The following is a 25,903-nucleotide window of genomic DNA, read 5'->3' on the forward strand; positions in this document are numbered from 1 at the left end:
TTAGTTCACGAGCAAGAAACGTGAAAAGTTTTCCATTCGCGGAAGATGAAACAGTTTTGTTCATGTTTTCCATTGCAATTCAAGATTAATTACTTATGTTCATTATATATATATATATATATATATATATATATATATATATATATATATATCATTATATATTCTTTGTAATCATATTATTAATATTGTATATTGCACTCTGTTCATGCAATGGCTATTAGATACTTTTAATATATATGTTGTTAGAAATAATTGGCTTATACTGTTTTAGATATTTGAAGGTTATATAAGCTATTTATTGACCAATTGGAGAGATTATAGAATACTACTATACTATTATGTAATAAGTTTATTGCTCTTTTGATAAGCATATTATAATGATTTTAAAACAATATATATTTTTATATGTTAATTTTTTTAAAAAGTTTATTTTTTATAAATATATTATAATAATATAATTATTATTATATATATATATATAATATATATAATTAAATTAAATATGTTAATTTAATTATAATTATAATTAATTTAATTGATTATTTTTGAATGTTATAATATATTATAAGAATATTTAACATTAATATATTTAATATTAATTGTGTAATAATGTATTGTGTAATAATATATTTGTGTAATAATGTATTTTTATTACATTATTGTGTAATAATGTGTTATTAAAAATATTATTAATAAAAATAGATTATACAATAATATATAATAATTTTAAATTAAAAATAATTTTTTTCATATTTGTAGTATTTTTTAATGTATATATTAAAAGCATCTTTGAATAAATTTTTTTTCTTTTATAATTTATGTATTTCAAATGTATTTCAAGTCAAAATTCTTAAACAGTAGAAGATAGAAAAATATTCATTAAAAAATGATATTACTATATAATTTAATTTATTTTTTTTAAATGAAACTATACATTTTTTATGTATCAATGAATGAACTTTATTTTCTATAAAGAAATATTATAATTAATATTATAATTATATAATTTTCTATAAAAATATTATTTTTTATAAAAAAAATAATATTTTAAAAATATTATCATAAAAATATTGGATTTAAATCGAAGGTAGTATATTAATAAAATAAAAATAAAAGATAACTTATTTTTATCTTTTTTATTAGGATTTATGTTTGACAGTTACCATCAGTATCTTCGTTTATCATTATATTATAAAATATAATGAATATATATATATATATATATATATATAATGTGATAGAAAGAGATTGTTTCAAATATAATAATTATAAAAAAAAAATGTTGAACATTTTGTAAAATAATTTTTTGAAATTTTTTACCATTTAAAAGCTATTGTTAGAATTGCATCCAATTGCATAAAACATTTTAAATATTATATTGAATCTAATAAATATCATGAAAATGTATATTTAAATTCCTTTCTTTATTTTTAAAAAAAATTTTTATTTTTAAATTTTTATTTTTAAATTTTAATTATTTTAAATTTTATCTTTTATTTTTTAATTTTAATTATTTCAATTTTTATTTTGTTCCTGATCAATTTAAATTCGTTTAATCTTAATAATAATTTTTACTATTTTTTTTTATTATTAATAAATAAACAATACATAATAGATTCGAATTGAAGATTTTTCAATCATTTTTTTAGTTTAAATGTACAAAATATTTTATTAAATATATATTATCAATTATATCATAATAATAATAATAGATTATAAATTTATCATAATTATTTCAAATATATTTCCATTTTTAATTTTAATAATTGTATATAAAAAAGTATATGCAATTATCTATCAATTTTTTTTCTATTAATGTCATTCAAAACATTTATGATAATCGTTTTCTTATTAATATGATCGCAGATCATTGCAGAATAATCTTTTCATTTTAGGAAGACACATGTCATGATTGAAAATTAATTGTATAATAAAAAGGAAATAACAAAATGTGAATTTTTTAAGAAAGCAGAAACTATTACATCATATTTTGTTTTAGAAATCATGGCTAATGAAAAAAGAAAAAGATGTTGGCCTTTATTTAGTGCTGGTTAATTTATTATATTCCTTTCCATTTCAACGTCGTAGAATACTTAATATTTCCAAGTTAAATGAGGTTTCCTTACTTTCATTTTCAGACTACGAAATATCCGCTGTTGTATTTTTCCATTTAGTATTTCAAATTTAAATTTTTTATATACATATATAGAAATATTTTTAAAAATATTTTTTCGAATTTTTGAAAACAAATTAAATTTTTGAAAATACTATAAATATATAATTTATAAAGATTATGAAATATATTTAAAAAAAGCAAATTTTTAATAAAAAATAATTTTATACTAATAATTATGATTTCATAATTAGAATATGGAATTAAAGTATAATTTCAATAAATTTATTTATTATGTCATTGTTATACGAATGATATAAAAAGATATTTTCTGTATATTTAATGAATTTTTAATGATTATTTAATTTTATTTTTAAAATGATAACAATTTAAAACATACAATTTGGATGAGAATAGATGCTAATAAAATGTTGTTCTTTTAGTTATAACATCACAAAAATTATAAATTCTATTAAATATTTTTGAAATAACTATTAAATATTTTTGAGATAAATGATTATAAATATAAGAAATTTTTGTTTTATAATAAACAAATGTTAAAAAAAAATTATGAAGGTTTGAAAAGTATAACGAAACATTTTAAATTTAAATTTAATTAAAAATATTTAAAATCTTGAATAAACTACGCAATATACTTCGTTAGCTGGCTCAAAAATAATATTGTACATATCATTAAATTCAAATTTACCTAATTTTCATTATCTAATATTAATGTCACAAAATAGATTAAGTCAAAAATAATTCAGTTATTATAAGGATTAAATGAGATAATATAATATTATAGCGAACCGATAAAATATTAAAAATTGATACAAAATCTTAAACCTACTGTGTTAAATGCATAGATTTTAAACAAAATTTGCGTATATTATATTAAAAATATATTTTTGTAAGGTAAAGGTTATATAGATTAAAATTTTTATATTTTCGTTATTTATTATTTAATTTTATTATAATTTTTGTATGAATAAATATATTTAGTAAAAGATTTATTGGAAAATGTAAATGTATCATTTAATTTTTCAATTTTGGACAATAGATAAATATATACTTACTGATTGATTAAAGTTACTGTACATCATTATTTTATATCATTTCATTTAAAATTATTGTATATTATTATTATTATTAATTTAATATTTTCACTTTTATTTCAATTATATAAAATTATCAAAATATAAAACAATATAAAAAGCTAAGTGAAACTAAACAAAAAGAATATCCGAACAACTTTATTTTATAATCATAATTTTAATTTTGATTTAATTTATTAACTATAATTTAACAATATAAAATTAAAATATAATATTAATTATGGTTTTATAACGTACGATTAAAAGAATGTTACGAGATATACAATAAATATGATATTTTATAATTTTCTCATATATATTCTGATATAGATTCTGAAATATTAATCATGAAAACAATCAAATTTATTGTGATTTATTATGCACATATTATAGATATTATATTTAACTCAACAATTAAAAATAATAAATCAATATCAAGCAATTATTAAAAAAAAAATATCGAATTGTTAATATATGGTAGTAGTAATAGGTTATACATATAATAGGACTGAGTATTTTTGGAAATTTGAAATAAAAATAATATAGAAATAAAAAATATATAAAAGTGCAAAACAGCCGTCAAATGACTCATATAAAATTTGTGCAAAGATAGATGTCATTCTATATTGCAATAAATTATAATAAAATTAAAAATATATTTAAGAATGAGAAGAATTTCTTTTTTTAAAATAAAAATTATTTGTTTGATAGCACAATTAAAAAGCTTAGATAATTGCTATCTTCTTTATGGAATGATTTTATCAATGCTTCATTTTAGAAATACATTTACAAGAAAAAAAATTATCATTTAAAATCTTATTAAATTATATTTAATTATTTTAACATTTAATCATTTTGAATATGATTGTTATTAAAATGAAAATGTCGAAATTTTAGATTTATTTTCAAATACAATTTTATTATTTCAATTACTTAAGCAAATATTATTCAATGTGTAAACTTATATTAATATTTAATTGTTAACAATTTCGATTAATATTTAAATAATAGCAATCGAATGATAGCAAATAATAGCAAAAGTCATTGATTTCGATTTTAATATAATATAGTAATGATAGAAAAATAGAAGTCATCATATTTCATTGCTGATGTAATAACATTTATCAAAATTACAATGAATCAATTAATTAAAATCAAAGAGATTATAAATGTTCCTTGAAAAATTTACAATGAAATTGTGAATATAATTTTTTGATTCAAAGTTAGAAAAATAATTAGCAAAATAAATAGGTGGATTCGAAGATATGCTTGATAAAGAAATGAAAGAAGATATGTTAAAAATTGTCAACATGAATAAATGAAAAATTTAAAAAATTTAATTTCATAATTATTTAATATAATTAATCTACAGAAAAAAAAATATAGCGAAGAAGAATAAACATTAAAAAAATATAATTATGCAAATATAATTAATAAATCTCAAAGAGAAAATAATAGAATATAATTTTCAAATGGAACAAAGTATTAAAATAAAGTATGATCAATGAAGCATTACAATCTTGTACTATTTTGATACGTTAAAAAATAACAATTTCTAATTACAGTGTTTTTTCTAAAAATCTTTAGTTATACTTAACTTTTAACATCTTTATCATAAATTAAAATCATTAGAAACAAATAATTTTTTGATTGAATTAAAATAAAAGTTTAAAACCTAAAAACTTTAATACTAATAGCTATATCAATAATATTTCTATTATTATAAAAATAAAGAATATGCAAATATTAAATATAATATATATAATAAATATTATCTTAAAGATCTAAATTTATTTTAAAAATCTATGTATAATTCTATATTTATATAATTTCTTTTTATTTTATTTGTATTTTAACGTATATATAATCATATATAATAAAGCAATAAAATTGTATTATTATAAAACTATTAATCAAATTAATTAAAATTTCATAATATGCATTATATTATGTATATATTATATAATTATATAATTATATATTATATCGGATATATTATATATATATATTATATAATTCATATACATTAGTATATATATATATAATATACATATAAAACGTAAAAGAATCCGCTGTTATTAGCAGATGAGTCGATTCTCCGCGAATATGAAAATCTTATTATATTTTTAGATAATGAAAGATAGTAAGATATTTTTATAGTTAGTGAAAGATTACAGGATAACCGTTTTCAAAATAAATTTTGGTGAATTCGTTGAAAAGAATATTTTCTTATCTATTTTTAATAATTTAAAATATGTTAAGCATTATTTTATCTATTTTTTTCGATATAAATAGTTGGATTTAATTTTTGAATTATAAACTTTTATTATTACATTATTGAATTATTATTAATTCTATGTATAAACGTGTATTTGTGATAGCATATGCATCAATATATATATATATTAATGATAAAATATAATAATTATATATATATATATAATATTGTATAATAGATAAAATATTCTAATATAAATAAATAAATTTATTATTTTTAAATTATAATTTTTCTATTCTGAAATCGAAATGAATAGATTAAATTTTAACATAAATTTAATTAAAAAATAATCTAACAAAATTTTTCCATTTTTTTCAATTTCTTAATTTTATTGAATTAATTGATTAAAATACAGAAGTTTATATCTAAATAAAAAAATTTATTCATTTATATCTATGAAAATTTTATTTATTATGTGCATATTAATACATATAATATAAATGCACACTTATAGATACCACTTAATAGTATACAATTTTCTGCAAATAATTTGAAAATTAAAAACGATTATATTTCTATGAAAAAAAGTTGCTCAAAATGATATTCTTAAGCATATTTCAAAATGATTGAAATCAATGTCGAAATTTTTATCGAAAAATAATTTTTCGATAAATTGAGTTTTTATCAAATTGAATAATTGCTAAAATTATTATAATCAATTATATTATAATTAATTTCTTTGAAATAACCAAATATTTAATTAATGAATTAATTATTAATTAATGAATCATTTGAAAATATTTCATTTTTAATAATATTCATAATATTTAATATTCATAATATTCATAATATTCATAATATTTCGGAATTTATTTGCAAATATCTTTATTTTTAAATATTTATTATTTTATTTTAGAAGATTATACTTTTAATTCAATCTTAGCATATTGCGTTCATTACATAAGTTAAATATTGATAATTTCTTCATCGTTCGTTCTCACATAATTATAATTTTAAATATCGAAATTATATTATACTTAAGAAACCTTATTTTTTCTTCCTCAAAAAAATATAAATACAATTTCTATAATACGAGTGAATTAATCATTTTAAATTTAAATTTTTTATTTTTTTTTATAAAGATATTTTTATGAAGATATGTAAATTAAATAATAGTAAAATAATAGTTTTTATAATATACAGTGATATTGCTAGATAAATTTCAAATAAAAATTAACAATATAAATAATTATTGAAGATTTATTTTATAATAATATGTCTATTGAAAATATAATTATATAAAATATATATTATATGAATAATAGTTAATTGTTTGAAATATAATCATTTAATTTATTAATTATTAAAAAATATATATATTTATCAAATAATTTAAATTAATATTTTATTCAAAAGTTTTAACTTTTAATTTTTGCAATCCAATACTAAATTATTTTTGAGTCAATCGACTTTTAACAGTTGACAATAATGTTAATTAATAACAAAAATTATATAAATAATAAGATAAGTTTGGATTTACTAATAAATCATTTTTTACTCAGAATAGAGTTAAAAATCTGATCTTTTTAATAATCATATTAGCAAAATTATTAAAATTATAAGTTATATTATTATTTACATTTATTTAAAAAATAATTTTAGTATTTTATATAAATATAAATATAAATTTTATATAAATTAATATAGAAAATGAATGAATAAATTTAATGAATAATTTTTCGAAGATAATTTTACATAGAATTATTTAAATTAATCCTCTCAAATTTTTTTGAAAAAATTAAAAAATTTTTATTTATTAAAAAATATTTTAAATGAAAGGAAAATAATGAGAATATTTAAATTTTTTTCAATAAAATCACATATTTTTCAGTAAAATCATATATATTTTTAAATATGAATCGATTCATCATTTATTATCGATCATTTATCATTTTCTATAAAAAAATATTACGCTATTTATTCTGAGAAATCGTTAACAAGATGTTTGAATTTGTCAATATCAATATGCCAATAACAAACGATTCTTGTTTTCTTAAATATCTATGTTCTTCAATCCGAATTTAAAAGATTATTCATCTTCTAAATGATCTATCAATTCTTTCCAATATTTTTTATAATATGCCAAAATACTTTTTTATTTAGATTAAAAATATGTTTGAAGAATGTAATGTAAGATAAGAAATTTATACCAAAGCATATTATTTCATATTAAATACATTGTCTAATGAATTTTGTTTTATTAAAAACTACTGAGTGATTTTTAAAGTGATTCTGGAGTTTCTCAACTTGAATACGAATACAAAAATTGAACTGCTCTTATTATTCTTATTTTTCTATATAAAAATTATATGATTTCTGATAAAAATAAATTATTATATGAAAAATGTTAAAAGAATTTAAATTAGTTTTTTAAAATTTTTTTTTTAGTTTTAAAAATAAGAATAAAAATTTCTAAAAAGTGTCCATATAATTATAATTATAGTTATTTATAATTTTGAATAATTATAAATAAGCGTTTTTTTCAAAATTTGAAAAAAAGACTATAATTTTTACAAAAAATTTTTATTTATTTAACATGATTTTTTTAAATAACTTTCTATTATTTAATTTTTTAAATTTAAATTTAATTCTTATAGAATTTTTAAATAATTTTCAATTAACAAAAATTTTTTAAATTGTTCGGATAAAATTTTTTTTTAAATTTTATTATTATTATTAAAATTTTTTAATTATTATTATTATGGGATATATTATAATAGGATTTTTTATTATTATTTAATTTCTTTATTATTATTAAAAATAAAATATAAGAAAAAAAATAAAATATAATCAATATGAATTGTTACATTATTTTAAAAAGTTAAAATTTTTCTTCAAATATTTGAAGAATCCAAATTCTAACTTTATAAAATAAATTATAATAATTTGACCAAATTAATCATATTGATCATATTTTCTTCTAAATCTTTTTCTATTTTCTTATAGTGTTTCATTTTCGCTATAATTTAATAATAAATTAAAAATTTAATAATAAAATTGCAAAGTTTAAAATTTAAAATTAAAATAATAAAAATATTTTTATCTGGAAACAATTTTCAAAATTTTTGCTAATCAAAAATATTTTACAAATTCTTAAAAAATTAAATTTAAATTTTTAAAAATTAGACAATAAAAATAGAAATAAAATAGAAATAGAATAGAAATAGAATAGAAAGTTATATAAAATAAAATTAAATATTATATGTAGAAACGAACAAATATTTTATTGGTATCGATTACGAAGCACAATAGAAGAAGAATGATGGTATAGTAGTAAAATATTATCGATTATTTTTTCAATAAATTGGAAATATTTACATTTTTTTTAGATTATTTTTTCTTCGAAAATATTTATATAGTAAATTCATGTCAAATAAATAAATTTTTCTAAAAATGTAAAAGTAATACGTAAAAATTATATATGTCAATTTCTTTTTAAACTTTAATGTTTATATATCATTATTCAATATTACAAATATATAATTTAAAATACTTTTCTCTTTCTTTTAAGATTAATTTCAAGTTTTTAATTTTTATGTAATATTTCTATTTTTGTAAAAAAATTGCACATTTCTATAAAAATTTGTATTTTTTGAGAAAATTGAAAATGTAGTAATTCAGTTTCTGGATTCATATTTAAAGCGAGCAATTATATATTATTTAATGAGATCAAAATAGCAAATAAATTTTTTTTATTGAATTTAATTCTTGTATAATTTATCAAATTTAATTTCTTATAAATTTTTTATTTAAATCATTTTAATAGTCCCAAGTCCCAGGTAAAATAATATTTAAAATACTAAATAAAAATATTTTTAAAAATCATTTTTAATTTATTAATATCAAATACAAATTAATAGTCTTCTCATTCAAAATTAATTGCCAAATATAAAAATAATAATTTAAGTTAAAAAACAGTTGAATATTAATCTTTATTATATAATTTTACATTGTAATATTGTAAAAGAAAAGAGTTAGTGTATAATATTAATAATATTAATAATATTAATAATAATAATAAAAATATTGTTATATATAAAATAGAATATGATTATTTAAAAGATATGATAATTTTTATGTTTTATAGTGAGTGGATATAAATTTATTAAAAATATTATTAAATTTTACATATAATTAGACAACATAATAAAAAATTGTACTAATATTTATATAATATATAATATTTATATGTAATTACTATTAAAAAATTATTATGTAATTACTATATTTTATAATAATTATATTATATTATTTATACTACATTATTTATAATATTATATTATACTATATATATAATCTATAATTATAAATTAATATCACAATATCATGAAAAAATATAAGTTTATTATTACTATGTAATAAATAATTCAATAAAAAAGAATGAATAAAAAAAATAATAACGAAGAATTTGTCTATTAATTGTAAATGATATAATAACTATTATAATGTATATATATATATTATGTATATAAATATTGTGTATATAAATATTGATCTATAATATCTAATTTACATGTAAATGATTATAATTAACGTAATGTCATCAAAATATATATAATTTAACATTATTATCTGAAAATTATAATTTTAATTGTTAAAAATATTTTTTATCTTTAATGTATTTTTAATAATCATAAAATAAATAATATGGAATGTATCAATTTTTAAAGGTTTAAATATTCTAATTTTAAGTAAATACACAGAATAAAAAAGATTTATGTAATATAATATATAATTAAATATTAATATGTTATGAGAAAATGTTATTAAAATCTTTAATTATTTAAAATTAAATATTAAAATATAAAATTATATAAATTATAAAAAATTATATTTAATTTAATTTATTAATTTATTTTTCGCAAGTTGACTATGTATTATTCCTCATTAAATGTAAAATTGCTTTTTCATCAATGACGACAATTATAAATACTGGTCATTCTGTTGAGTAACGACAATTTTTTTTTTTTTTATAACTATAAAATGTTTTAGCATATTATTTGTGCGTTTTCTCTTTTTAAAATCTTTTTTTTATAAATCCAATGTAAATTTATCGATTTTGTTTGATATTTATAGATAATATGTTAAAAAATAACTTGTAAAAAAAAGATAGAACAAATATTTGAAAAATAAAAAAAAAATGATAAATTTTTCAATAGCTTTATGGTCGTATTAAAGAAAATGGCATATTTAATCAAAACCTAATTTAATCCAAAATTAAATTATCTAATTTTAAATAAAATTATTTATTAATTATCTAAATTTAATAAAATAAAACAGATATTTAAATCTAATCTAAATCTATTATAATCTATTATAAATCAAACTGTGCTGAAATACTAATAAATATGATAAAAAATATTTTTGCATGTAAAAATGTCGAAAACTAAGACTGAGTGATAATTATACATATATAAGAAGAAATTGTTTAAAATATTCTTGATAATATATTTCAATATGAAATAATAGTTTTATTACAAAATGATCAAAAATATTTTTATTAAAGATAATTTAGCGTTATAATTTGAAAATTTATGAATATTGCAAGAACTTATACTTTAAAATATAAAATCATTAATTTACAATATAAAATAAAAAATGTGAAATATTAAAGAAATATGTTAAATCGTCATATTCATAAAAATGTAAATATCGATATGTATAGATATGTAACATGCACTATCAATTAAAATTATTTAAATATCGCATCGTCTAATAAGTTTAATATATATCTGTATTTATAATAAATTTGTGCGTGCGTGCATGCGCGCGTGTGTGTGCGTGCGTGTGTGTGTACATAATATACATAATATGTATATATATATTTAGAAAATGTATATATATATATATATATATATGGAAAATTTAAAATTTAAAAAAAAAGTGAATTTTTCTTTTTATTTCTAACACAGTTTAATCACATTCATTTATAAAACATAAAAAATGATTAATTTTTATTTTATTATTGTATTTATTGTAACTATTTCTTTAAATATAACTTTAATACTAAAAAATAAAGATGTTTTTATCCTAAACTGAATTGTAACAAAAAATTAAAATTTCCAGATTCTTTTCTTAATATTCTTTTCTTATTTTCAACAAAATAAAAAAATTGAAATTTTTGAGTTATTAAAATTTCCTCATAGATTAGTTTGATTTGATAAATTATTTGTTATTCCTAAAAGCAAATAAATTGATCAAACAATCTAGTTATATAGTTTTATTAATATATGTACATCTTAATATTTTACATTTGATATAATTAGAATAAAGGATTAATTATCATATGAAACTTATATGATTAATAATCTTAAATTTATTTTATATGCTATAAATATGCAAATCTCATACAATTAATATAGAATATAGAATTAATATAGAATTTAACTAAAACAGACTTCAGTATATATTTACATGAAAAATAAAAATAAAAGATAATATGAAATAACAAATTATTTTGTTGAATTATGTATTGTTATTTATAATAATATATTTTTATTTATTTTTTTGAAAAATAATATTAAAAACATTGTAAATAAATGAATTCATTGAAAAATTAAACGAAATAAATAATTTTTAGATAATTTTTTAAATAATGCATCGTGTAAAATAAAATAAAATTTAATTTCGTTCATAGTATTTGTTTATATGAGAAATCATGAAAATATTTTTATATTTTTATTCTATATTTTTAAATGCAATGAAAATGTTATCGTAATAGAATCAAATATTTAAAAAATTATTTCAAAAAACATTTATTTAAATATAAAATACCAAATAAAATAATAGACATTTTTAATTAATAATTAAATAAAATAATTAAATAATTTCAAGAAAAATTATTTATTAATTCAAATATATTTATTTAAATTTATTATTACATGATATTTAAATAAGCATTATTATAATCATTGCTTATATTTCGATTTAAATATTCAAATATTCAATTAAAATCAATTAGATCTGTTTTATTGTTGTTTGTATTTTACGTATTTTATAGAGAAAAAAATTTAATTAACAAAAATGTAATAAATTATTGCATTATATATATATATATATATATATATATATATAATTTTTGATAATTTTTGATCTCTTCTAATTTTAGATTTTTTTAAAAAAATTAGAAAAATGAAAAATTATCTTATTTATAAAAATAATCCTTTATACTAAAGTTATAAAGTTATAAAGTAATTAGTAATTTTATACTTATACTTTCAGTAAATATTCTTTTTTTAACTCCATAATTTCGATTAGTATCATTTAATATATACTTAAATATTATCCTGATAATTAATTTGAAAATAAATATTAATTATTAAAGTCAATGCACAAGAATACGAAAAATGTGAATCGAAAATAAAAAAACATAAGTAACTATGTTCATTAAAAAAAACTAACAAATGACACAGTAAAAAGAAAAATACATCGCGCGCGCATCTTATTTTATTACGTAAGGGAATGAAACAGTTGATTCTATCTTGATAGTTGGATTGCACGAAATTTAACCGATCATACTTACTTAGAAAAACTTATTAATATCTTATAAATAATTTAAAATTTAAAAAAAAATTAAATTCTAAACAATTATAAAAAATTCTCATTAAAATATTTTAAATAATAAAAAATAATGTTCGCAAAAATTATTGTTTTATTTATGTTAGAATATTTTCATAATTTAATTTCAAATATATCCTTACATTAATTAATAGTGTTTATATGAAATACTTATTTTTAAAATTATTCTATATATATTTTAACAATATATCTTTGAAATCTATTTTTTTAATTTTATGTTTGTCATATATAAACATATACAAATATGCATATAGAAATGTTCTTAGAAAATAACACATTATATTTTGTTAAATTTTTTTTTTATTTTATGCAGAAAGATTAAATTATTTTTTACATCTTTGTTTTATTAAAAATACTTCATTATTTATGATTTTCTTTGATTATATATTTTAACATAATAAGTGGATGATTCTAATACAATTTTTTATTTTAAATATGAAATAAAAATGAAATTGAATAATTTTCAATTTTTGAAAAATTTAAAATTTTATGAAAATAAAGAAATATCAAAACGTTAAATTAAGTTTAAAAGATAGAAGAAAATTTCAAAAATATATACATATATAAGTTTTTATCAATAATTATTAATATCTAATTTTTTATTCTTTTTTTTCTATATGATATGAAGCTAATAAACATTTTGATGTTTTTAATTGTAATAATTAAGCAAATCTTAGCATTTTGAAAGTTAGTTTCTGTATGTAGTTTCTATTATATATATAAAATATAATATAATGCATAATATATAATATTATATAATGTCTCATGTATACATATAATACATGTATATATTTAATACATTTATATCAAAGCTATATTCTGTCTGTTCATGTTTCTGTTTTTAATAAGCAATTTTTAAATAAATAGTACTTATCAGACATATTTAATTGTCAATCTCTTATTTTAATCTTATTTTAATCTAAATGCAAATATATAATCATTTTCAAGCACATTTAAAAGTCAAGTTCCTTTTTTTTTTTTTTGAAAAAAAAAGTTTAATATAATTATACATTATAATTTATCTTGTTCCATGATGATAACAATATAAATGCAATATAAAAATAAACAATATAAATAAAAATTATATTTTTAGAAGATATGATACTGATTATCAATAATTTTGAATTATAGATTATTAATGTATATTTTAAAATATTCTACTAGATGTACTATAATATTCTATTAGATACACTATTTAAAAAAACTTATCCATTTAAAAAAAATGAAAATATTAATCTTTATATGATATATGATCTTTATGCATATCTGTCAAAAATGATTTCACATCAAATTACATACTCCTCAACATTCTCCAAGTTTAGTCTAATATATTTTTTTTAATATCAATAATAATCGAGATTTTCAAGTGGCTTTATTTTGGTTTTACATATTTTAGTCTACATATTTGAAAATGAGAAATAAATTTTTAATTAATTTATATATTTACAAATGTAATATTTAATATATAATATAATACATATATTATATATTATATATATAATATTATATTATATTATATATATATATATATAATATTTATATATTATATAATATTATATATAATATTTAATAAAAAAAATTTATTAATTATTTTTTTTTAAAATCATATTTAAATACATTAAATATCTCTTTATATATAATTTTATTGTTATTGTATTACATCAAATTTTATTTATTATTTTATTTTGTATGAAATACTTTATAAAATATTTGTATTATTTTAAAAATAATTTAAAAATAAAATTTTAAATAATCATTGAAAATCTTTTGATCTATTAAAATTACAAATATATAAATTTAATGTTAAAATTTCACTTTTATTATCTCTTAATAAAGATCTAAATAAAATAAAAATTTAATTTATTAATGATTTAGTTTTTGAATCTGCTTAAATTAGAAATTTTAATTTTATTGTTGTTTTTAAAATTGAATTTTTAAAGAAATTTTTAATTTACATTATTTAAAATTTTATTTTTAAATTATTTTTGAAATAATATAAATATTTTATAAATATTTTATTTATTATTTCATATAAAATAAAATAAATAAAATTTGCAATTAAAAAATTTCTTTCACATTTCATAAATTAAGTTATACTTTATTATTATTTGTTTCTGTGGAAATAATTAATTTTTTAATATATAATATCAAATATTTATTATTATTATTATTATTATTCTTGATACTATCATATAATATACTTATTATAAGTAATATTTATTGTTCAATACATATTCTGAATTATTATTTTAGAAATAAGTTAGAATTGTTATTTTAAAAATAAATTTTTTTATTAGAAAATAACTATTATTTTTTCAAATAATTAATTTTTTAACTTAATATTTTTTCAAATATTTAACTTATCTGAAATTCTTTTAATTAATTAAATAAAGAATATAATTCTCAATTCCAAAAGTCCATTACTTAACATTTCAATTAAAATATATTATTTATTATATAATAAATAGTTTTATTTAACATTATTATTTGAAATGAATTTCGAAAATTTATTTTGTTCTTAATACGAATAATAATTTTTACATTTTCACAAAATTAAAAATTATAAAATGATTTTATATGAAAATATTTTGAAAAAATAGTTTCTTTTTTTTAATATTACATTATTATTAAAAATTAGACTTTTTCTTAATTGTATCATCTTATACATATACAATATAAGTTTTGTGAGCATTATATATATCTAGCTATTTTTATTAAAATCCATCATTTTAATGAATACATTAAAATGCAACTTTTTGTAATAACTTTATTTTTTATTTTATTTTAAATTAATAGTTTTATTTATAAGATTTATTATAATAGTTTTTATTAAATAAGATTTATTCAATACATTTTTAAAATATTTAAAATATTTTGTACTTATATTTCTAGAAAGATAATATTTATATTTCCTGAATTTAGCATGAAATCTGAAATTTACCAAATTGTCCAAGATTAAATGAATTCTTTTAAATTATATTAACATTTGAATTTTTAAAAAATCTTGTGCGATTATTAAACCAAAATAGTTTAAATTTAAATAATCTAAATTTAATTAAAATTTAAATTAAATTAAATTTTTGAAACTAAATTGAAATTATATAATTTATAATTTTAGAAATTTATAGAAAAAAATATTTAGCAAGTATTTTTCAATTTTTGCAAATTTCAAGTACGTTACAAATATTATTAACATTCATAAACATGAATTAGTAGTATTTAATTTAAAAATGATAATATTTAGAATAATATTATAAAATAAAATTTATATCTACATCTTTAAAGCTATATAATCCTTAAATATATTTATAGGAATTTTTTAGAGAATTAGAGAATTTTAGAAATTAATTAATTTATTAATTTTAAAACAAAAACAGATATTTATATTCATTATATATTCAATAAAATCATTATATATTATATAAACATTGATGAAAAAGATTCTAATGCTTACTTTTATGAGAATAATAATTACATAATTTATACTTTCTATTTTATAGTATGTAAGTATGTATAAGTGTGTTTTAGAAAAATTGGAATCATTTCTGATTTTAGATGTTATATATGTATAATAAATATAGAATACTAATAAAAGCAAATAACATTTAATTTAATCATTTAATTAATAATCATTATATATAACAACTTCTATATAATTCCGTTTATATGAATATAGATGAATTCTCACTGTAAATATTTTACATATTGTCTAATTATTAGTTAGAAAGACACGAAAAAAGTGAAAGTAAGGATAATGTCTACACTATTTGACTTGTATATACAATATCTCAAACTTGTGTTAAAATTTCTCATATTTCATAAAAAATTTAAATAATATATTTGTAAATAATAATCGTTTATGCATACATGGAAAGATAAGTTGATTGAATTTGTGATAATCCTCTTACCTTCATTATTAAAGATATTTTTGTACTCGTCTAATTATTTTTTCTTAGAAATATGTTGGCTTTAACCTCCATTATTTGATATTATCTAGTAGATTATAAAACTGCCCATTCTTGTGATTGAATACTAGAAAAATAGAAACTCAAAAAAAAAAAAAAAACATAATGTTGATAATACAATAAATATCTGTGTAAATACATTTATCATCATTAAATTTATATGTGTATATTACCCGTGTATTATATAACAATTAAAAATCAAGAATATATAAGATAATTAAAATCAACTCAAGATATAATCATCATTTTGAAGAAAAATTAATTGCAATCAAATTGCAATATCATAATATATAATGCAAACATATTTATGGAAATTCAACATATCCGAGACTATGTAATATTAGATACATTGACTAAGCATATTTGCTTAGGCATTAGTTATAACAAGTTAGAATATGTTATTGAATACACAAGAGGCTATGGTTTTTAATAAAACTACAAGAACAATTTTAAAATCAACCTAAAAGTCTAATTGTAAGTCATTATACATGTATATTAGTTGCATATTATTATTGACAATTATTAAGAATAGGTAATCATAGTAAAAATGTATTATACACATATACATATGTATAAATAGAATCCAATATTAAATAAATTCTTAAAAATTATTTTAAACAAAAATTTAAAATTCTAATAAAAGATAATCTATAATTCAAATATATTATTCACTATCTCACAAATAATAATGAAATATATACAATTATAGAATAAAAATTCATTTATCAAAAATATAGAAAAAATTATGCATGTCAATTCCATGAAAATTCACAAATAATAAATATCTCCCTTATAAACTTTTATAAATGTAAATAATAAATATATAAATATAAACATTTATAAACGTAAACATTAATAAATATATAATAATTTTCATACATAAAAAGTTTGAAAGTTTTCTTGTTAATAAATATTTCATTTAAAAAATTTCATTTAAGAATAACAATTAAAAATTAAATAAAGAATAATTAAAATTATTATAATTTGTATACATTGTAAAGTATAAAAAAGAAGAATATATTAGATAATTAATTGATGAATTTATTAATAGACTTAAAACAAAATGTTTTTTTTTCTTCATTTCTTTTTCTCTTTTTAGTTGTCAATACAATAAAATATTGAAACATTATATCACTTTTCCTTTTATTCTTTCTTAAAAATATATTAATATAAAAATTTTATATTAATAAAAAATTAAATCAGAATAATAATAAAAAATAAGAATAGAAAATATCTATTATATCGATTATAGCATCGTTTAAATGTATTTCTTTTTTGATATGAATTTAATTCTATATTCAATATTTTTAAAATATAGAATTAATTTTGTTTTAAATTCATAATATTAAATTTTGTCAAAAGATTTCACAATATAATTAAATAAATAATATTATAAAAATGATAAGTATATTCTTTAATTAATATAAAAATTTTTATTGCATATAATCCTTTATTTACATACTAAATTTAGAAACAAATTCAATAATAATTTTATTCTACTTTTTTTTAATAAAGTGTTAATTAAACATCATAAAATAATTAAACATATTATTCAGATTAATTTCTTAAATGATAACAAATATAAAACAATATAAAGATATAAAAGTTTTTCATATTTATTAAATATTTTAAAAAGAAATTAATTTTAAAAAGAAGTTAATTATTTATCATATTTAATGAAAATAATTTTTTTAATTACATATTTATCTATTATTATTCAAACTCCAATCTTTATTTATTTATTCATCATTAATAAAAATAAATTTTTTTTTGAAAATCTTATATAAAAAAATAAATTTTTTTCAAAAATAAAAATATAAATAATAAATTATAAAAGATATATAATAAAAATATAATATAATAAAAATATATAATATAATAAAAAATTGAATTAATAGAATTAATAGAATTAAAAACAAATAGAATTGGAAATAATCTCTTGTTTTTTTTCAGTGACACGTTTTAACGATGAACAATATTAATAATTAATGCGAACTCTTCTGGCTAAAAGCTTCTTTTACTTGTTAATTCGCAGTTCCCCTTCCGTTTGTCCTTTGAATACAATATTAACATATGCAAACGAAGAAACGCTCAAAAATAGCCCTGCAATATCTAAAACGAATACTTTGATTTCAAAAACGATACAGTCATTTATTCATGATTCATAAAATATTATGTTATTTTTCTTTTATTTTCTATTTTATTTTTTATTAACGTTTAATTTTTTATGAAATTTTATTAAATAATCGTCATAATAAATAATATAAAAGTTTATATAACTCTTCATTAACATGTTAATATATAATGAATATATATATATAAAATAAAAATAATTTTTTTGTATTATAAGTAATAAAATAGATTTTCTGAAAAAAAACTAGCTATCATTTTATTATAATTTAATTCAATTTTATAGCAGTTACAAATATAGAGTATCCTAAAAATGTTAGAACATCCGTAAATTGAAGATCTCTAAAGTAATTTCAAGCAATATTTTCCTTTACAAAATTTTCGTTTACGAGTTTTGTTAATGAGTTTATTATTATTTATTATATATTTACAATGACTAAGCGAATAATGAATAAATAAATAAATATAATATTCAATACACTTTCTTCGAGATAAATTATTGCTTGGACTTCGTTATGTTCAATTATACATAATCAATGCTACTGTAGCGGCTCAAGAAAGTAGACTAGACTAGACTAGACTACATACTCGATAATTGGTCAGTTTTTTATTAATAATTCGTAATAAAACCATAACAAAAATTTTTGAAAAGAAAAATGTTAGTAAAACTATTTCAGGAATCTTCAGTTTATGGATGTTCCTACATTTTTGGGATACTCTATATTCTGTTTGAAAAATATATTTGATAAAAACATCGAATCGCAATATTAATTAAAAATGCAAAAAAAACACAAAAATAAAAGACAATTCTTCATTGAATAGTAATAGCACATAATTGTTATTTTAACTTTATCAATTTTATATAAAATTATTTTTTATCGAATTAATAATATTTTGCAAAATTTTAAATAAAAAATTAATTTTTTCTATAATTAATATAAAGAATATCATTTGAACGAATTATTTTGAATTATTATGAATTAAAGAAAGTTTTCTGAAGTATGTTAAATTTTTGTTTTTTGAAAATTTTATTCAATATTGAAAAATGTTTATAATGTACATTTTATTTTACTAATTTATTATTCTTAATTTATATATATATATATTTGATATACTATATATTACTTTGATTTTTTATTCAAGCTTAATGACTTGCTGGCAGCACATAGTTAATATTATTAGTGCCGTGGCATTCTATAATTGACTCTATAATTTTATTATTAATTTTTCATTAATAACTCGTTAAAAATTTTCACAAAGATAAAATTGTTTAAAATCATCTCAGGAATCACCAATTAAATTTTGTCTTGATTAACTTTTTGAATAATTTGTATATTATACATGTACAAATGCATATGTATATGCATATTCTTATATCTACATTTTTATTTAATTTAACATTTTTAATATTTAACTTTTTCTAAATATTATTCGCATTCTATTTAATTATTAATAATACTTTATTATATCCTATTTTTAATTTTTTGAAAATTTATATTTTTATTTCATTAAGATATTTTTATTATTATTTATAATAATAAATATAACTATATTATAATATATATAACTATTTCTTTTATGAAAGTTTACTATTTATTTTATGAAAAATCTATATTTTTTTATTCTAATAAATTTTAATTACTAAATATTTATAAATTTTTCTTTTTTTCTTACTATTTCAAGTTTAGTATTTTTTATTATAATTTTAATTTTAAAATAATAAATTTTTTTTATTATAATTTAAATTTCCACCGTACATTTTTATTATATAATAAAATTATAAGATTTATAGGTATAAATATAGCAATAATTTTTTTAATTCGTTGAAATATTAATTGTTGAAATCATTAATATCATTAATTGTATCTAAAATCTTTTTAATTTAATATATTATATATTATTCGATATTAATTAAGTTAAAAGATTTTAATTTAATTTTTTAATGAAATTCAAAATCTTAAATCTTAATAAATTCCATTTTTATTAAAATATCAATTATTTTAATTTAAATATTATGGATATATATTATACTATAATTCATAATATTATATTATTAAATAATTATATGTATAATTATATAATATATATATATATATATAATACATATATACATATAATACATATAATATATATATATAATACATATATACATATAATACATATAATATATATACATATATATATATATAATACATATATACATATAATACATATAATACATATAATATATATATATATATATATATATATATATAATACATATATACATATAATACATATAATATATATATATATAATACATATATACATATAATACATATAATATATATATATATATATATATATATATATATATATATACACATAGTTATTTCAAATTACAGAGAACTGATTTATTATCATCCAATTTAATTTTTATCATACTTTTACAATTAAATATTAAATTTATTGTTTAAAAATATTTAATATTTTAATGATATATTAAATTAAAAAAATAATATTTCATGATTAATTATAAATAAAAGAAAATATATGAAAATATTTATTTCATAAAAGTTAAAAAAAAAATATTTACAAAAATTCGAAAAAAATTCGAATTAAAGAAAAAAAAGCATAAGTTTTTCGATGAACTTAATATATTACTGATTTTATTACGACAATTTATATTAAAAAACAAATGCCATCTAAAATGATATAATTTTTATATCGAAAATTAATTTTTATTAAAAAATATGAAAAGTTTATTAAAAAAAATAAGTTACACTCAGAAAATTCTTTTTTAAAATATTAATTTTAAAAATTGATAAAAATAATAGAAATTATAATAAATTTAATTAAAATATTATTTACAAAAAGTGATTCTTTTCTTGTCATAAATAAGAATGTTTAATTATAATTAAAATATAAAGCAACTTACATATAATTTTTGAAATTTTTATTTGTAAAAAATTATAAAAATTTTATTATTTATAATTTAATTGTAACTTAATTTTTTATATTATTTCATTTTAAATTTCAGCCAGAATATAATTGTTTAATTAATATATAATATATATAATATAATTATTAATTAATATAATTGTTTAATCTATGATACAATAAATAAATAAATAAAATAAGTTTTGTTTTATCTCTAATCATACATAGCGATTAAATTTAAAACTATAAATGTTGAAAAAAATATTTTTTAAATAGTAATTTCAATTTTTAATTACTTTTTTCAGACTATTAAAACAAAAATTACTAAACTATTAAAACAAAATATTTATGTTCAATAAATATCAATTCATCATATCTAAAACTAATCTAACTGTTGAATAATATTATTCAGAATTAATCAATAAAATTTATTGAATTAAATTTATTTAATTGAATTTAATTTAAAAATTTAAAAATTTAAAAAAAAATAAATAAATAAATTTTTATAATTTTAATGATATAAATTTTAAATTTTATTTTAATTTTTAAATAATAAATTTTAATAATACATAATAATAAAAATAATAACATATATAAGAATTATAATATAAGAAATTGATAATAATAAATGATTTAAAAATAATATTAAAAAAATATTATACTTAAATGTATATAATACTTAAGAAAATCAAAATATAAATAAATATATATAAAATAATATAATATATAAAAAGAATATTCTTGAATATTTCTTCGAATTTTCGTCGAATTAAAATGAAATCTTATTATTAAAAGCATTTTTCTTTATAAACCAAAAAATCAATAGTATTCTTTTATAATATATATTACATATTATATTACTTGATAAAATTAATGAAGACTATTTTGAATGAAAACCATCAATCAATGGGTACAAATCAAATATGGGTACGTATGCTGGTTAATAATAAGATGTAAACTGACCCACTGACGAGTATCTTCGAAATTTTCCACTTTTCGCATGATAAGTATTCCATACAACTAGTCGCAATTATATAATAATGATAATCAATTCCACAAACGCGACATGTCCAAATACCGTTGTTCATTATTATTATCATTTAACAAATGTGATTATTATTGAAACATGATTACTGATGTATCAAAAAGAGACAAAATTGTAAAATAATTTTTATCTATAAAAGTTAATTATAATTTTATTATTATTATAAATTTATTATCCAATATTTTTATCATTTAAATAATCTTATTTAAAAAATAAAATTATATTATATTTTTGCTAAATATGATATAAATAAATAATATTTTATATATTAATTTAAATAATTTAAATAATATTTTATAAGTCTATATTAAATTCAAAAACAGATATTAATTACATTTGTTAATTTTTTTAAATTTATTGAAACGAAAATCTTTGTAATTTCAATTCTCAAATTTAATAAAAAATAAATATTATTACTTATTAAATTCTTTGAAAAAAAAAAAAGAAAAATTATATTATATAGAATTCTATAAAAATTATAGAATTACACAATTAATTCTTTTAATAATCAAAAAAAAAAAATAAAGATTGATAGACATGGTATTCTATCTGTCATAATTTTTACATAATATAAAAAAAAATAAAAAAAAAATATTTGCATATGCATATATCAACAATTATTATTATATTATATTATATTAGAATAGATTTTCGGAAAGAAGATTTTCAAATCAATTAAAAACATTATTAATGAAATTTCCTTAGGAAAAAATTTACCTGCCAGTCCCATTTTCACGAAATAGTAATGGATGTGACCTCTGTATCAGGCGTCGAGATCCCCGATTGATTGTGCACGGATTCTTCCGATTGTTATAGGAAGAAGCTTCAAACAGGTAACCTCCATTATCATTCTTATCATGGAAACGACAATAGTATGACGAATTACGTTATATGTAGCGCTACTGCGATCTTTAATTACGTAATTTCTCGACCATCACACTATCGTTTGTCGATCAACAAAAAATGCACTCTAATTAATGACGATTTATATATTGAATTAATATAGCAAATATAGGATTGAAACGCGTAAGAACTGTAGTGAACAGGTAGCAAAATTTATTGTGACAATAATTTCCGATTATTACTTAACAACGTCGCAAAGACGACTGGCGAGCAGCTGACGCGTTTTGCGCTTGGCTCGTGGACCAGGAGTAGGGGTAACCCGTCTGCCATAAGTAAGAATGAATATATGTACTGGAAATAATTAAGAGTGGGGGGCGTTCATGTTGAGAGGTTATAAATGTTGAGAGGTTATAAATGTGGAGAACTAAACTGAAAGTGATTAGAAGTGGAAAAAGATAAGTTGATAATCAGTAGGAATCAAACAAATTTAGCAGATATATATAAAAAATGCTTGATTTTTGATTTCATAGAAATTATTTTCTTATCTTTGATATAACATAAATTATGCCATTTTGAATATTTTTCTATTATTTTTTATTGCTATATATAATGTATCTATTGAACATTAAACAATTTTAATATTATATTGAAAAATTTGAAAAATATATAATAACAAAATATTAATATGTGAAGAGAATTTACAAAATATAAAATTAGGAATTATTTCAATAAATATTATTTAAATAATATTTATTATATAAATATTTATTTAAATAAAAAAATAAGAAAAAAATTGCATCAAATTTTGTTTTTTTGTATCATCAAGTAGATTTTTTTTTTAATAAATTCTTTAATAAAATATTCATTATTATTAAATAATGATATATTATTTATAATTATATTGAGAATTATATATTGAAAAAAATCCTAATCAAATTGTAAAGTTATAACTATAATTATATAAAAATAGTCATTGAATTTTTTAATTATTTCTGATTTTTTATTACAATTTTTTTTTTAAATATATCTAAATCAACGATTCGAATATTATATCTCAATAAATGAAATAATACAAAAAGATGATTTCTTATTAATTATGATAATTGACTTTGAATAACTAACTACTAACTAATCAATAGATTCGTCAGAATGTATATAAAAACATAAGTTCTGCTTATAAGTTAATAATTTCGAAATAAATTATAAAAGTATTATATATAATTAATTTTGGTGTAAAATAAAATTAAAAAATTGATTATCTGAAATATTCATCTCATATTTAGATTTTTTAATACTATTTTTGATAACATTTTATCATATTTATATATGAAAATTTCATAAAAGCAATAAAAAAAATATTTTTAACAATTTGTTGGTAATACGATATTTGTTGATAATTTCAAATTTTAATATTTAGAATTATTATGAAAGATAACTTTTGATTATTATTATAGAAATCATAAATAATGCAAAAAAATGTTGATCTTGCACTTCGTTCTAGTAATCTAAATCTATACTACATAATTCTTATATTAATTTGACTCATATGTATTGTCATTTTTGCAAATAAAATTTTAAATGTGTAATTTACGTAATTTATAACTTATATTATAACTTATAATATAGTTTTTTAAAAGTACTAGCATTATACTTATATTTAATTAATTTTTGCATAATCAAAATTAATTACAAATTTAATAACTACTATTAAGATTAATAAATTATCAATTCTAAAATTTAAAAAAATTGAAATAGATATAAGCCATTTCTTTGTTTGTAGTTTTTTTAAAACATATATTTAAAAACTGTATAAATGAAATATATAATAATAAATTTACCTTTTCGATTATTCTTCTAAATTTAAACTCACATAAAAATATCATATAATAATTTATAATAAATAATAATCAGATATAGTTGATATTAACAATGATAAAA

The 25,903-nt window shown here is 15.3% G+C and overlaps 1 protein-coding gene across 4 annotated transcripts in view; it reads right to left on the reverse strand.

Annotated features, from left to right (window-relative positions):
- LOC102655120 (hepatocyte nuclear factor 4-gamma) overlaps positions 1–25,903 on the reverse strand; it is a 259,440-nt gene that overhangs the window by 67,491 nt on the left and 166,046 nt on the right. Inside the window, exon 1 of one of the 4 annotated variants that reach the window (XM_026442762.1) lies at positions 23,840–24,238. The exons of the other annotated variants lie outside the window; for them this stretch is intronic. Coding sequence (XP_026298547.1) covers positions 23,840–23,852 — 13 coding nt within the window. The 5' untranslated portion in view covers positions 23,853–24,238. Of the gene's footprint in view, positions 1–23,839; positions 24,239–25,903 lie in introns of those variants that run through there. 4 annotated transcript variants of the gene reach the window in all.

The sequence above is a fragment of the Apis mellifera genome, linkage group LG9 (assembly GCF_003254395.2).
Source record: "Apis mellifera strain DH4 linkage group LG9, Amel_HAv3.1, whole genome shotgun sequence".
NCBI lineage: Eukaryota > Metazoa > Arthropoda > Insecta > Hymenoptera > Apidae > Apis > Apis mellifera.